This window comes from Schistocerca americana, chromosome 7 (genome assembly GCF_021461395.2).
Source record: "Schistocerca americana isolate TAMUIC-IGC-003095 chromosome 7, iqSchAmer2.1, whole genome shotgun sequence".
Classification (NCBI taxonomy): Eukaryota; Metazoa; Arthropoda; class Insecta; order Orthoptera; family Acrididae; genus Schistocerca; species Schistocerca americana.
Window position 1 is genome coordinate 476,539,092 of NC_060125.1, and position 16,619 is coordinate 476,555,710.

The following is a 16,619-nucleotide window of genomic DNA, read 5'->3' on the forward strand; positions in this document are numbered from 1 at the left end:
GTGTGCATACATTTCGTTGAAAGACTGTCACAACAAAACAAACGAAGCTTGTAAATGTGACCCTGTGCGGTTAAGTGCTCTTTCAATTGTTTGTATCACTTGTTTTGTAATCGCGGGGGGCGATGGCTTAGTTTCTCTTCGTGTAAGTGTAAAATAGTTAATGACGTAACAATATTACTGAATTAGTGCGCTTTTTAGTACCGTATGTTGTTTACAAACTTATATGTTGTCAAAGCGGGGAGTAGGCCTACGCACTGAAGTACCAAAGGCAAATCAGTGATTTACTTATACTACCGCTGAAAAAGACATTAAGAACAGAAATTAATCATTACTAAAAATTTTGTATCGTACGACAACTTTTGGCAGTAGTCGAGCTTCTACTTTCATTGCCTGTATTCTGTACGGAGGCTTCTTTTATCACCATTGTTAATGACAACGCGAATTATTGCACGAAGTCTAAGTAAGATAATGGAATCAGTTTTCTCTGTGGTAACTTACGAAGTGTTGTGTTGAATCTGCGTTGATCTGTACCTCTGAGATATGGTTTGTCAAACAGAACCAAAACTACGCTCGAGTAAATTCACCCTCAATTTTAAAGAATTCTCGTGGTGTATGTGAACGCTTGTTTAACCATTATTGCGTGGAAATTTGTGGGTAATCGCTTCTGAATGTGTTATTTTTGGAGTATTTCAGATATTCAGATATTGATATTGGTTTGGACGTCTCTCTCTCTCTCTCTCTCTCTCTCTCTTTTAACAAAACAGTGTCAAACTTGATTGAGGGACAGAACGCACCGCAACAATCAGACATCAGACACAATTCAGGTCAGGGCTTTGGGATGCTAGCAGCTCATCTATCGCATTAGTGATGTACCAAAAGTGTTACCTGGAAGCACAGGTCAGTCGTGGATAATAAATTTGTCCTAGACAAATTGTCATGGCTAATAAACTGTATGACAAACTTAGTTGATGCATGGTTATCAACTATTTCTACATACAGAAGAGTATCCTGTATTACGTTTCACTGTAGCGTTGCAGCTTTCAGTTGAGTGTTAAAAAGGCGCCATAGAAGAGCAACTGAGTTAATAAAAAATACTGCGAAATTCAGTCTAATATGCGAAGGAGAATAGGTAAAGACGAAAGACAGTTAAAGAATTTGGACAAATGACTAGTTAAATATGACCAACTATTACAGACTTACTGGCGTATCATTTTCTTTTTTTTCTCAATAGAAACCCACACAACTGGCATTTTTGCAAGTTTCGGGAATCGAGTGTACAGTCTTGCGATAAGAATTTGTGTTCCTAGGAGCAAAGGTTAGTTTCATTTATTTGTGCATTCCATAAACTTACTCAATGATCTTTCAGTAGCAATCGTGATCAAAATACCTGTGACAGTCGTATTATAGGCCTACAAAATATTGTGCTTGTTGTGAAGTGACGGATAAAACCAATACTAAATAGGGCAGGATAACTATATATCTTCATATGAACATACTATATATCGTCATATTAGTATACAGAATTTTTAATTTTGCATAATAGTAGGTGTGTTGCCGTATTTTCTGCTACATAATCATTACACTTTTATAAATAAATTTTTCTGCATCTAATAGTTTGGTCGTAATAACTTAAAATGACGAGTTTGCTTCCAGAATAATTAAAACCGGTGTTTATGTTAGCAACTGGTATTCCGGCGATCTGATGTAGTAGCACGTAATAACACTATTAGGTAAGAGAAGCCAGCAAAACAGCGCCATAGTGAACAGAACTAATGACTGTCCATTTGTGGTAATAGGAGTGATAGCAGTGACTAATGGCCTATTTTGGTGTAATCGATATTACAGTCGAAGTTCATATTATACAGTTTTTCTCTGTCAGATTCAAAGTGAACTAGTACTCAGATAACAAGAATCATACTACAGTCTCAAAGTCGGCGAGTAAGACGAAACAGCGACTGATCAAGCCATCTCTTTCTTATGTGGCAGGCCATTCATTCTTGACAATAATTGGATTTGCTTCTTTCGGTGATGACAAATAAGAAAATAAATAAGGCATACAAAGAAACAAAGAAATAAGAGAACGTAATTGGTTCCATTTTAAAGGAGAAGAAAAAGCTTGTATTATACCTTTTTTAATTAAGACAGTTACGGTTTTCTTTTGAAGAAGAAGGGGTATGAGTCCATGATCTCAGATAACATAGTGTCGCCATTGAGACTAATATCTCTTACCTTGAAAGTAGGCCTCCAGCCAAGTGGTTTTATGAGTGCGGCGTGGAACGTGCAGAAGTTGATGAGGGCGTAGGACGCCAGGTAGAAGTTGGAGATGAGGGGCGCCACAGCATTCAGCTTAGCTAAGGGAATAAAAACAAGTGTTACATTTATTTGTGACTACATGAGATGTCGAGTTAGATTGTGCAGGGTTACTTTTAATTTAAGATTTTTTGGAAAATTTGCAGTAATGACGCCCCTGAATATTCCAAGATAAAGGTTCAGCGTACAGCTTCAACTGTAAAGCTGATGACACTCTTTCTGTTAAGTACTTTGTCATGAAGGTGATGACTAAGTATTATTTCAGAATTAATTTGAATCTTCATGTCGAACATGTTAATTTTTTTCTGTTGGTTCATCGTTGCTTTCTTCGCATTCTTATTTGCTTACAGTTTTAGATCTAAATTCTTTTCGATTTCATTTCCCTACCTAAATGGGTTTACTATTTCTGTTGAGTTACAGGTTCGGTTCGGTTGTTTGGGGAAGGAGACCAGACAGCGAGGTCATCGGTCTCATCGGATTAGGGAAGGATGGGGAAGGAAGTCGGCCGTGCCCTTTCAAAGGAACCATCCCGGCATTTGCCTGGAGCGATTTAGGGAAATCACGGAAAACCTAAATCAGGATGGCCGGACGCGGGATTGAACCGTCGTCCTCCCGAATGCGAGTCCAGTGTCTAACCACTGAGCCACCTCGCTCGGTGTTGAGTTACATGCATGTCTGAAAGAACAGACACTGTTGATGATCCGTAGCTGTACGAAATAATTCGAAACTAATTCGCTCCATGTGAATTCCTTTGACAACTTTATTAGGTGCAAATCTACTAACCAATAGTGACATACGAAAATTTGCACTTGGCCGTGACTCGGACCCAGATTTACCACTCATCGCGAGCTGTCGCTTTAAGCACTTCGGTTGTCAGTGCACATTCCACGGACCGACCCATCGTCTAAATCCTTATATAGTAGTCCACTGAATTCATCACCTAGTGTTCACTACATTACTTGAGTTCCCGCAACAGGGAGAATGAGACAGCGGTGAATCGAGATCAATGTTTCCAGAATGAGATTTTCACTCTGCAGCGGAGTGTGCGCTGATATGAAACTTCCTGGCTGATTAAAACTGTGTGCCGGACTGAGACTCGAACTCGGGACCTTTGCCTTTCGCGGGCAAGTGCTCTACCATCTGAGCTACCCAAGCACGACTCATGCCCCGTCCTCACAGCTTTAGTTCTGCAAGTACCTCTTCTCCTACCTTCCAAACTTTTCAGAAGCTCTCCTGCGAGCCTTGCAGAACTAGCGCTCCTGAAAGAAAGGAGACCGATGTTGTTATCACCATGTGCCGGCCTTGGCCTGTAATACATGGGGGTGTTTGAAAGAACAGACATCGTTGTCAATTCACAGCTGTACGAGATAACTTCAAATTGATTAGCCGGATGAGAATTCCTGTGACATCAGCTGTATTCGGCATAGATCTACTATCCAGCAGTGACACAAGAAAATTTGTGCCGGACTGGTACTCCAACCCGGATTTCCCGCTTATCGCGAGCAATAGCCTTAATCATTTTGGCTATCCGTGCACACTCCCTGGACCATCCCAAACACTTCGATAACAACACTGGCCTCGATTTCTCATTATTTCGTGCTCCCTGTTGCGGGAACGAATGTAATGTTGCGAGCATTACATGATGAATTCAGTGGACTACTTTATTAGCACACAGACAGTGTGACTTATGGAAGTTTGGGTCGGTCTGGGGAAAAGGCACGGATAGCCGAAGTGGTTAAGGTGACAAGCGTGAAATCAGGGTCCGAATCCCAGTCCAGCACAAATTTTCACGTGTCACTAGTAATTAGTAGCGGTGACGTCACACTGATTTCAAAGTTTGCAAATCAATTTCGTAAGATTAGAAAATGGACACAGAACTGAAGAGGAGGCGATCGGCAGAGAGTGGAGATGAAGAGATGGACAGAAAGGAAAAGGAGGATATGGACAGAGAGAAGGGGTAGGAGGAGATGGACTATGAGGGGATGAGTAAAAGGTGAAAAGAGAGAGAGGGGAGGAGAGGGAGGTGTAGGAGGCCGGTGGAAAGTGAAGAAGGGTGGGAGGAAAATAGGCAGTAGATGGAGATGGGTAGACATAACGATACTGGCCTGAGTTTCCTAGTCTCTCCTCGGTAGCACAACTCTTGATCACCGCAGTATTGGAAGTCTAAATAAATCAATGTGGGATTGTGTTTGCTCAAAGATGTACACAACACCTCAATTAAGATTGCGTTAAAACACAGATTTATTTCTTGCAAAGTCTGGTTATAGTAACGGTGGCCAGTTTGTCAGCTAAGAACATCTGCTAGCGCTCTGGATCAGACCGGCACCTACAATTACAGTAATGATGATGATATTTGGTTTAGTTTGTGGGGTGCCCGGTTACAGTCCCAATTTTTACACAATCTAATACATTTTTTTACACAGTCCAATCTAGCCACTGTCACGTATGATAATGATGATGAAATGACGAGGGCAACACAAACACCTAGTCTCAGGGAAGACAAAATCCCCAACCCGGCCGGGAATCGAACCTAGGACCTTGTGATCTCGAGGCAGCAACGCTAGCCACTACACCACGAGATGGGGACACGATAATAGTGGCGACTAACTGCTGTATTGGGCCACAAAACAAAGTTTACATTTACACAAAATCGTTGCAGTTTTCGCTTAGCATAGTCCTGTAGTAACTGATTAGAGAGGAAAATGAAATGATCGTATGGCATTTATTGGCCGGGATATCACCTTCGGGGTTCAGCCGCCGTATCGCAAATCTTTTTAGTTGACGCCACTTCGGCGACTTGCATGTCAATGATGATGATGGACACACAACACCCAGTCCTCTGCCGGGAATCGAACCCGGGCCCCCTTGCGTCATAAGCATTAACGCTACCGCTGCGCTATGGAGGCGGACGATTAGAGAGGTTTACATTTCGATAGTTCAATTAATTCAGTTCATAATGTTAATCACCGCGTCCGACAATCACTAGTTTTAATGACAACGCCATTCCACACTTCTTATCAATCACGACACAGTTCAGTTACGATGTTTCTTAATTTAAGTTATAGATAATCACTCGTAAGTTATTACGCATTAAATTTCGTGAGTTTCATCGATGTCGGTGCACATATTTTAGCAAACACAACGTGCGTGACTGTGAGAAGAGCCAACACCGAGAGTGCTCGCGACGTAAGTCTTACTCGTGAGCTTCCTAACTGTGAACTTCAATTCCTTATGGGCAGGCGTAAGAACAACGTTATTTCATACATTGATTTATGGTTTGAAAATTGGTTAGAATGGATTTTACTGTTTTTGATGCCTACAAGAATTAAAGTGAGTTTGACTCACAAAAAAGGTTTGCCGGTCAGAATTTAGAAAAATACATGGGTACTATTATTTATACGCAATGTAAATCTTTTTTTACGTGTTTGAGTGTCATATTGAAAAGTAGAGTAAATAACATGAAATTATTAATTAGGGTTGTGTGCTACTTTGTACAGAGAAATTAAGGTAACAAAAGTATGTAATCAAAGTTTGGTATCAAACAGTGGCTATGACAAAATCTGCGATGGAGAATGTGGCTGCTAATGAACTTCAAGTTTAATTATTTCGGAAGATAATTAATTTTAGGTAACTTTAGTAAGTTCAAAAGCAAGTCAGGATACTTAGTTTTCGACAGTGCACGCCATTATATGGAATTATGCTGATTAGCTCACAAATAGTTAAAATACATTGTACTTCGGTGTTAAATGTAACTTTTGATGAACTTGCTCTATAGCCGAACTAATGTTATCGAATGAATTGGTGCAGTAAGAAGAATAAATTTAATTAAAAGGAAAACTTAATTACACTTTTGGAATATCGGTACATACACCACATCATATCAAGTATAAAACAGTATTGAAACTATAGCAGAGAATTAGAGAAAAGAACAGAAATCGGTTATGTGTAAGGATCGAAAACATAAAAGATTGGGTAGAAATACTACGCTGTGTTTGCCAGAGAAAGCGGAAAGAGGAGCTGGACAAAGAGAAGTGCATGAGGAGATGTGTGCAGTATATGCGCCATATGCGTACACGGGTGAAAGCACTCCGTCTTCAGGCCACGAGTGGCCTACCGGGACCATCCGACCGCCGTGTCATCCTCCGAGGACGATGCAGATAGGAGGGGCATGGGGTCAGCGCACCGCTCTCCCGGTCGTTATGATGGCATTCTTGACCGAAGCCGCTACTATTCGGTCGAGTAGCTCCTCATTTGGCATCACGAGGCTGAGTGCACCCCGAAAAATGGCAACAGCGCATGGCAGCTGGATGGTCACCCATCCAAGTGTCGGCCACGCCCAACAGCGCTTAACTTCGGTGATCTCACGGGAACCGGTGTATCCACTGCGGCAAGGCCGTTGCCTGCGTACACGGGTGAAAGGCTAGTTAATTTATATTTACGTTGGAAAGAACAAATTTTAGTTGACGACTACCGATATGCCCGAGAATCAATTACCAGATCAAATCTACCAACGAAAAATCACAAAAACCTGACTAATTTTATTACATACGTGCACAACAAGGAGATACTTATGATTTTTCCGCGCCTAGACCAGCTTAGAAAGACTGAAAGTTAGGATAAAGAAATTTTAGTGGACGACGGCCAATATTCCCGAGAATCCACCAATGAGTGAATTCTACAAATGACTGAATAATTTTATCAGTGATGACTTTGTCCTGGTTAAGGGTGACACTTATGGATGTGCACACTTCGTTTCACACTTGTATTTACAGTGCAGCTGTGAAACCTGCAAACGGAATTTTCCGTTGTGGACACCCTTGCTTGCTAGATTGCCATGTTGACCATTCAGTACCCAGATGATGAACTAAAAGACGCATCATGATTAAAGCCGATGTTCTAGTCAATGTTCAAGCTGATGCTACCTCTACTGTGGCTATCGGGTCATCTCCTGTTTCATTGGCTATGTCAACATCAGCATCAGCATTTGATATACGGGTGCCTTACTTCTCTCGTATTCTAGTTCATACTTGGCGGTACTTACGAGAATTTTATTTTACACATTATGAATACAGTTAATTAAATGCACTGAAATGAAACGAAGGGATAGACGGAAATGAAATGAGTGAATATTCAGCGTGATAAAGTGACATCAACGCTAACAGTTCAAATGTGCTGGAGCTGTATTTATTAAGTTCCGCTGACATTTTATTGTTTCTCATGTGTCGGTGCAAGAGAATCCCTGTTCGAAACCCTGGTATTCATATTTGTTTGTTTTTTTCAGTGAGGAGTGTCCTGCCGTTGACAGACACATATATCTGTGAGAGGCATACAAATGTACCAACCTTCCCTTTCCATATATAAAACGAATATAGTTACACATTAGTACGAAAAGTTTTAATAATAACCATGTAGCTAGTCATTAAAAAGAGGAAAAAACTAGCGGATAGTTGAGTGAAATTGTAATAGTTTTCCCAGTTCAACATCTTCGGTATCAATTTGTATCAATGGAATAGGCAATCAATGGATAGTATCATATCCAACCAAAAGAAAGCAGGAGGTCATACTTAGTAATTCAACCATTGCAGTTCGGGCACAGTATTCTGACTGAGAAAACACGTAAAGGGCCTCTCGATGGTCAGCCTTATGTCTGCTATTGTTCCTCATATATGTAAGCGATCTTTTGTCTATTATATAACAAGCAGAATTAGTCGTTTTAGCAGGTGACACTAGTATTGTGTTCAATCGAAGCATACATACAGCAACAGAAGAAATGGTAAACAATTTTCTTAAAAGTATCATTGACAGGTTTTCTGCAAATGGATCTCGCCCTCAATTTTAAAAAGACACAACATATTCAGTTCTGCTCACCAATGTAAGTGTAATATGTGGTGAGGAAACAATGAATAGTGTGGAAAATACAAAATTCTTAAGTTTCCATGATGATCTACATCTACATCTACATCTACGTCCATACTCCGCAGGTGTGTGGCGGAGAGTACATTGAGTACCTCTATCGGTTCTCCCTTCTATTCCAGTCTCGTATTGTTCGTGGAAAGAAGGATTGTCGGTATGCTTCTGTGTGGGCTCTAATCTCTCTGATTTTATCCTCATGGTCTCTTCGCGAGATATACGTAGGAGGGAGCAATATACTGCTTGACTCTTTGGTGAAGGTATGTTCTCGAAACTTCAACAAAAGCCCGTACCGAGCTACTGGACGTCTTGATGAGAGTTTCAGTTGGAAAAAGCATGTTTTGGACCTTCTTAAAACCACTTAGCTCAGCCATATTGGCACTTAGAACCATTGCAAATCTTGGGGTGAGACGAATCAGTAAGTTGACGTGTTTTGAATATTTTCATTCAACAATGTCATATAGAATAAGGTTCTGGGGAAACTCATCTTTAAGGAAGGAAGTCTTCATTGTTCAAAAACATGCTGTACGAATAATACGTGATGCTCATCCACGATCATCTTTAGACATCTGTTTAAGGAATTGGGAATTCTGACTATGGCGTCACAGTATATTCATTCCCCCATGAAGTTCGTTGTAAATAATCCGCTTCATTTCATGGATATAACGTAGATTCAGCCTTTATCTTAGAGTGACAAATGGACCGTGTAGCCTGTGGCACATCAGAGCCTAATTTCTGACTCTGTCACTCAGGTAAGCTACGGAATCTACAATAATGTCGACCGGCTTCAGTGCCTAGCATCGTCCTGGGTGCTTCCGATGCTACATACTAATTTCAGAAGTGAAGGATCTGACATCCCAGCCCGGCGAGTTTGTAAGCCCATCTGAAGGCATGGACCTCGAAGACGGTCGCTAGACAGCACTGCTGGAATCTTCGAGGGTTGCCATCATCGCTGCAAGCACCGCCGCGAGGACACGCCCTCTGTACCGGCCTTTCGGCAGTCGCGGCAGCCCTTTGAAGCCAGCAGCCCGTCAGCTCTGCTGTTAATCCTGATTTGTTTAAGCAGTTGTATTGGTATCAGTATACACCATTGTCTCGTTTCCGAATTCGCTGTATCTCAGGTTTCGTCTCAACTGTCTGTTGTTCTTAGTTGCTGTTCACTTGTTTATTCTCAGGAGACTCGCTGCGATTTCCTCGGCCAGTCGGGGTTATCATATTCCGGTCACTATACCCCCACAAAATGACGAAAGCAGAAATGTTCATCGCTTCTACATTTCCGCTGTTCATACATTAAAACTTCAGCACCAGATATAACGTTTTAATTTATTACTTCTTTGCTACCGTCTCTATTCGCACACAGGTTCCAGGCAGTATCCACATATACCATTGGCTACACCCGTAAAATTACATCACTGTATGATATAGTTCAGGAGATATGACGTCACAGATATTTAGATGCGTCAAAACTACCTTCTGCATAAAATGACGCTCAAATTACCCAGATTATATTGATCCAGTGTTTCATAATGAGAGCACTTGTCGCCTTCCAACAAACTTTAAGCACAATTTCAAAACTTTTCTCAACTTTTTCTCGCTTGAATGCCTAAAGTCAAATATTTAATCCATTAACTCATTTCTAAAGTAGTCAGACGTTTGAAGCTGTTTTATATATGGAGCTCGATTCTTCAAAGACTGTGATGTTTAGGGTTGCTACTCACCAATGAGCAGGAAGCCCGCGGAGACGAAGAATGTGAGCACGTATCCGCGGTAGGGCTCGCCCGCCTTGCCATAGCCCTTGCTGAAGAAGATGAGCCCAGGGTAGATGTGGTCAATGCCCACCGCCTGGATGATACGGGGCACGCTCAGCAGGTTGGTCAGCGCCGTGGACAGTGTGGCCGCGAAGCAGCCGAGGTAGATCAGGGGGCCCCACGCTGAGGCCAGCTGCATAACCTGAGGGCCGGGAAACACGCACACACTGATAGGCAAAACCAAGCAGCCGAGTAGGTCAGGGGGCCCCACACCAAGGCCAGCAGCTTCGCCTGAGGGGCAGCATACACACACACACACACACACACACACACACACACACACACACACACACACACGGATGAGCACAATCATTACTACTACTTGATTAATAGTGGGCTAGTCCGCATACGAACGCAATTCAACAGCGATTCCGCATCGAATGGATTTGACGTGTACGTGTCAGGTTTCTGGAGGTATCTGTCACCAGAAATCTAAGCACAAGTCACGCAGTTATTGCAAATTACGGGAAGTTGCCTTGTGTGGATGCGGTACTGCCGCCAATAGCATCTCAAATGTGTTCCAACTCTTTCAGATCAGGCGAATTTGATGTTTAAAACATCAAAGTTAGTTCACTATCATGCTCCTCAAACCATTGTAGCAGCATTCTGGTCTTGTGAGACGCACATTTATCGTGAAGGAAGACAGCACAGTCGTCAGGAAAAATATCAAGCATGAAGAGATGCAGGTGATCAGCAAAAATGTTCATAGGTAGTCGACAGTTGTCAAGAAGCCTAGGTGACAGCCCCGTAGCCCCCCTTGAATAAGACTGTCCAGTCTCCGTCTGTAGCGCCGAGCGCCGTCGATGTTTCGAGCAGCTGTTCTCCTGGTCAACGGCGAATCTGGACATCTCGTCCTGGTGTAACAATCAATGTGATTCATCAGCGACATCCAGAATGAGATTTTCACTATGCAGCGGAGTGTGCCCTGATATGAAACTTCCTGGCAGATTAAAACTGTGTGCCGGACCGAGACTCGCGGGCAAGTTCTCTACCATCTGAGCTACCCAAGCACGTCTCATGCCCTGTCCTCACAGCTTTAGTTCTACCAGTACCTCGCCTCCTACCTTCCAAACTTCACAGAAGCACTCCTGCACGTGCATACGCGGGCAAAGCCACGGGTAAAAAATCCGTCGTGAGGACCTGGTTCGATTTCAACAAAACCTGGTACACATTACGTACTGTATGGCAAAGATTCTGCGGGGGTAAGACATGCAACATCCTATTGGGGTGGGACTGATAACCTGGAACGAGAAGGGGGAAGGAAGAGATGAGCAGACCATGAGGGAGGAGGAAAACATGGATGCATATATGAGATAGGAAGAGATGGACAGAGAGAGAGGGTGAGGGGGAACTGGACAGAGGGGTGAAAGAGGTGAAGATGGACAGGGAGAGGTGGAGGAGGAGATGGACAGAAAGAGGCGGGAGAGGAAATGGATAGAGAAAGGGAAGAGGTGAAGCTGGACAAGGAGAGTGGAGGAGAATATTGACAGGGAGAGAGAAGGAGGAAATCGACTAATACACAGAAGAGCCAAAAAACTGGTACACGTGCCTAATATCGTGTAGGGCCTCCGCGAGCATGCAGAAGTGCTGGAACGCGACATGGCATGGACTCGACCAATGTCTGAAGTACACCGTGAATCCTGCAGAGATGTCCATAAATCCGTAAGAGCACGAAGGGGTGGAAATCTCCTCTGAACAGCACGTTGCAGAGCATTCCAGATATGCACAACAATGGTCATGTCTGGGTAGTTTGGTTCAAAAATGGTTCAAATGGCTCTGAGCACTATGGGACTTAACTGCTGAGGTCATCAGTCCCCTAGAACTTAGAACTACTTAAACCTAACTAACCTAAGGACATCCATGCCCGAGGCAGGATTCGAACCTGCGACTGGAGCGGTCGCGCGGTTCCAGACTGTAGCGCCTAGAAACGCTCGGCCTCTCTGGCCGGAGGGGGTGTGGTGGCCTGCGGAAGTGTTTAAACTCAGAAGAGTGTTCCTGGAACCACTCTGTAGCAATTATGGACGTGCGATGTGCGGCATTGTCCTGCTGGAATTGCCCAAGTCCGTCGGAAGGCACAATGGACATGAATGGATACAGGTGATCGGACAGAATGATTACGTACGTGCAACCTGTGAGTCGTATCTAGATGTATCAGGGGTCCCATATCACTCCAACTGCACTTGCTTCACACCATTATACAGAGCCTCCAACAACTTGAAAAGTCCCCTGTTGACTAGCAGAGTCCATGAATTCATAAGGTTGTCACCACACCTGTAAAATTCAATTGGCTCGATAGAATTTGAAACGAGACTCATCCGGCCAGGCAAGATGCTCCCAGTTATCAACAGTCAAATGTCGGTGTTGACAGCCCAGGCGAGGCGTAAAGTTTTGTGTCGTGCAGTCATTAAGGGTACATGAGTGGGGGGCTGCGGCTCCGAAAGCCCATATCGATGATGTTTCGTTGAATGGTTCGGACGCTGACACTTGTTAATGGCCCAGCATTGAAACCTGTAGCAATTTGCGGAAGGGTTGCACTTCTGTCACGTTGAACGATTCCCTTCAGTGGTCGTTGTTCCTGTTCTTTCAGGATCTTTGTCCTGTCGCGGCGATGTCGCACATTTGATGTTTTCCTGATATTGACGGTACACTCGTGAAATGGTCGTAAGGGAAAATCGCCACTTCATCGCCACTTCGGAGATGCTGTGTCCCATCGCTCGAGCGACGACTATAATACCACGTTCAAACTCACTTAAATCGTGATAACATGCCATTCTAGCAGCAGTAACCAATGTAACAACTGCACCAGACGCTTACTGTCTTATATACGAGTAGGTGTTGCCCACCACAGCGCCGTATTCTGCCTGTTAACATATCTCTGTATTTGATACGCATGCGTTTCTTTGGGGCTTCATTGGAAAAATAGTTACCCACGCAACGCCGGGTACTCGACTAGTATACCATAAATTTGGGCGAAATTAGTGATGACGAGTAGGCGCGGTCCCCTGGTGGGCAGGGCTCAGTGTTCGCGTCACTACATCAGCGATCGGCTAGCTTCAGTTTGTGAGGGCTAGAGAGAGCAGCAGTTACCGTGTAGCTGTTCTGGAGTCCGTACTGGCAGTGTGGAGCACAGGCGGACACGGTGCCATTGACGAGGTCGGCGACGTTTCCGCTGGCATCTCGCAGCGCCCCCGCGCCAGCCAGTAGCACGAACAGGGCGTACGAGAACATCGAAATCAGCAGCGCCAGCAACGTCCCCTTCGGGATGGCCATCGACGCGTCCTGTGGCACAATCCAGGACAAGTTTAGTAAACTCACAGCACTGCCGTTAAACTTTTCAGTTAAAAGAAAAAGAGTTCGTTTATTAAACCATACTGTCAACAGCTTGATGCAAACATAAACATACAAAGTGTATCTGAAAGATTCGGCGAATGGTCCCATATGTTAAAAACTACGCTGGTTACGATGCGGCGCCCGCACTTACAAATTCAAATGGCTCCAAGCACTATAGGACTTAACATCTGAGGTCATCAGTCCCCTAGACTTAGAACTACTTAAACCGAGCTAACCTAAGGATGTCACACACATCTATTCCCCAGGCAGGATTCGAACCTGCGACCGTAACAGCAGCGCGGTTCCGGAAGGAAACGCCTAGAACCGCTCGACCACAGAGGTCGGCACCGCTCTTACACATTTAGAAACATGTCAACAGGCACACCCTATCGAGCAAATCATCGAAGTGATGCAATGGTGTACGCTGCGACCAAGCTATCTCAATCAGTGTGAGAACTCTTGTCACTGCAGAGTGCAGCGCCAAATGAGGCAACGTGGAAACACGAAGTTTTACTTAAAATTAGGGAAAACGGCGACGTAGGTCGTTGAATATCAGTGCAAGTGTAGATGAGGTGCATTCGACAAGCAATGCAACACATTTTTCTTCTTGTCCAATTTCGGTTGAAAAAATGCGGAATTTGTGTGGGACATCGTGGAATATTCCCACTTCAGCCCATATTGTTTCGCAAAGTTCGGATAGGTGGCGGCACTGTACGCTATAGAAAAAAAAAAGGTTCAAATGGCTCTGAGCACTATGGGACTTAACATCTGTGGTCATCAGTCCCCTAGAACTTAGAACTACTTAAACCTAACTAACCTAAAGACATCACACACATCCATGCCCGAGGCAGGATTCCAACCTGCGACCGTAGCAATCACACGGTTCTAGACTGAAGCGCCTAGAACCGCACGGCCACACCGGCCGGCTATACGCTACAGAGGAGCATTACAAACAGAGCGCTGTCCTTGTTTCTTTTGCCGGAAAATAAGAATATCGCAGATATGGCCGCTTGCAGAATGTGTGCTGAGACTAGGCAGTGAACAGAAGCTCGGTGAGTCGTTGGGCAAGGCGTCTGTCATCATCGCAAGGCCGCGCAAATCTGTCTGAGCTCCCGCTTGCCAGTCGGCCGCACACAGCTGTGACTCCTGCAATGATTAAACGTGTGGACACTCTCGTTCGAGATGATCGACGGATCACAGTCAAACACATCGCTTTGTGCCTAGTTTGTACCCCACACGCTGATAGACGAGCAGAAGCAAACTCAGATGGATACGGAGATTTCATCGACATGTCTGATCGGAATCAGTAAGTTTTGGAAATCATCGTTGCAGGACATGAGATGTGGTGCTACCAAAAAGATACGGAGTCCAAGCGACAGTCAGTGGCAAGGTACTCATCATATTCCCCGCCCCCTCAAAGAAGCCACCTTTTTTCAACGGCAAGGGCTTGATGGTGCAAATGGCTCTGAGCACTATGGGACTTAACATCTGAGGTCATCAGTCCCCTAGAACTTAGAACTACTTAAACCTAACTAACCTAAGGACATCACACACATCCATGCCCGAGGCAGGATTCGAACCTGCTATCGTAGCGGTCGCGCGGTTCCAAACTGAAGCGCCTACAACCGCTCGGTCACAACGGCCGGCAAGGGCTTGATCCATCATGAATTTCTACCCGAGTGTCAAACTGTCAACCCGGTACTTATCGCAGGAGTTTCGAAATGGTTGTTGCAAAGCTTACGGTGGGTTCGGCCAGAACTGTACCGGAGTGGGCAGTGGAATTTCCTTAACGACACGGCCATCCGCACGTTGCAAAGCGCATACTCAACTTTCTTGCTGAACGCGTCACTGTATTCAACACACCCCTTATTCCGAAGATAATGATGCCAGCAGACTTCTTTTTGTTTTCCCACCTTAAATTAGCCCTGAAAGGCCTACGCTTCTCAGAAGTTGTGAATATCCAACAATGCATGACCACGGTGCTTCGAGCAATTCCGCAAGAAGTGACTGCAATACCTTAACAATCGGTGTCAGAAGTGTGTTGCTGCTAATGGTGATAACTTGTTGCCTTTATTTACTGAGACCATTCATCGAACTTTTCAGACGCACTCCGTATATACAGAACGATCATGATCTAAAAGTTGAAACAATGGTGTAAAATTATTGCACATTGTTCACATAGGTACAATACTTATAGATAAGTAAACTTGACTTGTTTGTTAAAGGCAGAATAGGAAAATAACACTCAACGGAGATTGGGAATCAAACACCAGAGGATTTGAGACAAATAGAACAAACAAGATCTATTAAACTCGTTTATTTTAACGGATGAGGAGTCACTTTCTAGTCAAGGAAATGTTGTTCTAAAGCTTACTGTTACTTCTGATGGTAAGACGTATAGATTCAGTGATATGATCATTTTTAAAAACGATGTCAGTGTATTACTGCATTAACAAACAAGCCAAGTTCATCAATTTAATGTTACAATAAAGTAATTGGAAATATAATAATTTTGGTTCAGAAAAGAGAATAAAAACCAAATTCTTGCAATATTTTAGAGCTTGTTTTGAATAAACTTTTTTTTGAACCAGATTAATTTTGTTTCTGATACTCCTAGATCCAAAATAGATTTCTACTTGTTCCTGTTCATCCCAAACACCAAATAACAACAACAACAACAACAATAACAAAATTAATAATAAGAAGAAAAAGAAGAAGAAGATTAACACTGCTGATTTTATTCATCCGTCTTGTAAGTTTAAACATAACACCTATAATCCCATAGAATTCTAATTTTCGTATTTCTTTTTAAAATTATCTGTTTTTTTTCTTTTAAAGTTGAAAACTGTTTCCATTCAACCCATTTTACGGCAGTTCAAAGCTGAGACTTTCTTCTCGGCTAGGAAAATACCACGAGAGGTGAGGGGGGCCCTTTGAACCAGCTAGGTACGAGTCTAGCTAGAGTTTTAATAGTTTGTAGTATGATTCCTTACTTACTACTGTATTCCAGCTGGAGGTACGAATTTATTCTTCAGCCTTCATTTTTCAAAGCATCCTTTCTTTCGGTCTTGGGAATGTTTCGCCTGTCCATTCGGAATTACAGCGGTTTATTTCAGCTGTACTCTTGGTCAAAACATTTTCTTCCTGTTCTATTGTGGATAAGAAGTCTTGACGAGGTTCAACTGGATTCTTTCGTTTGTTTCGATGTAAGTAGGACAAACATCGCGCACACCTCCTGCCCGCTCATCTTCTCATATGGGC

At 43.5% G+C, this 16,619-nt stretch overlaps 1 protein-coding gene and 1 pseudogene across 1 annotated transcript in view; both read right to left on the reverse strand.

Annotated features, from left to right (window-relative positions):
• The window catches only part of LOC124623027 (bumetanide-sensitive sodium-(potassium)-chloride cotransporter), a 239,889-nt gene that overhangs the window by 75,114 nt on the left and 148,156 nt on the right, over positions 1 to 16,619 (reverse strand). The window contains exons 7-9 of the mRNA XM_047148819.1: positions 13,116 to 13,307; positions 9,939 to 10,170; positions 2,230 to 2,351 (exon numbers count right to left, since the gene is read on the reverse strand). Coding sequence (XP_047004775.1) covers positions 2,230 to 2,351; positions 9,939 to 10,170; positions 13,116 to 13,307 — 546 coding nt within the window. The remainder of the gene's footprint in view (positions 1 to 2,229; positions 2,352 to 9,938; positions 10,171 to 13,115; positions 13,308 to 16,619) is intronic.
• LOC124623518 lies at positions 6,595 to 6,711 on the reverse strand (annotated as a pseudogene).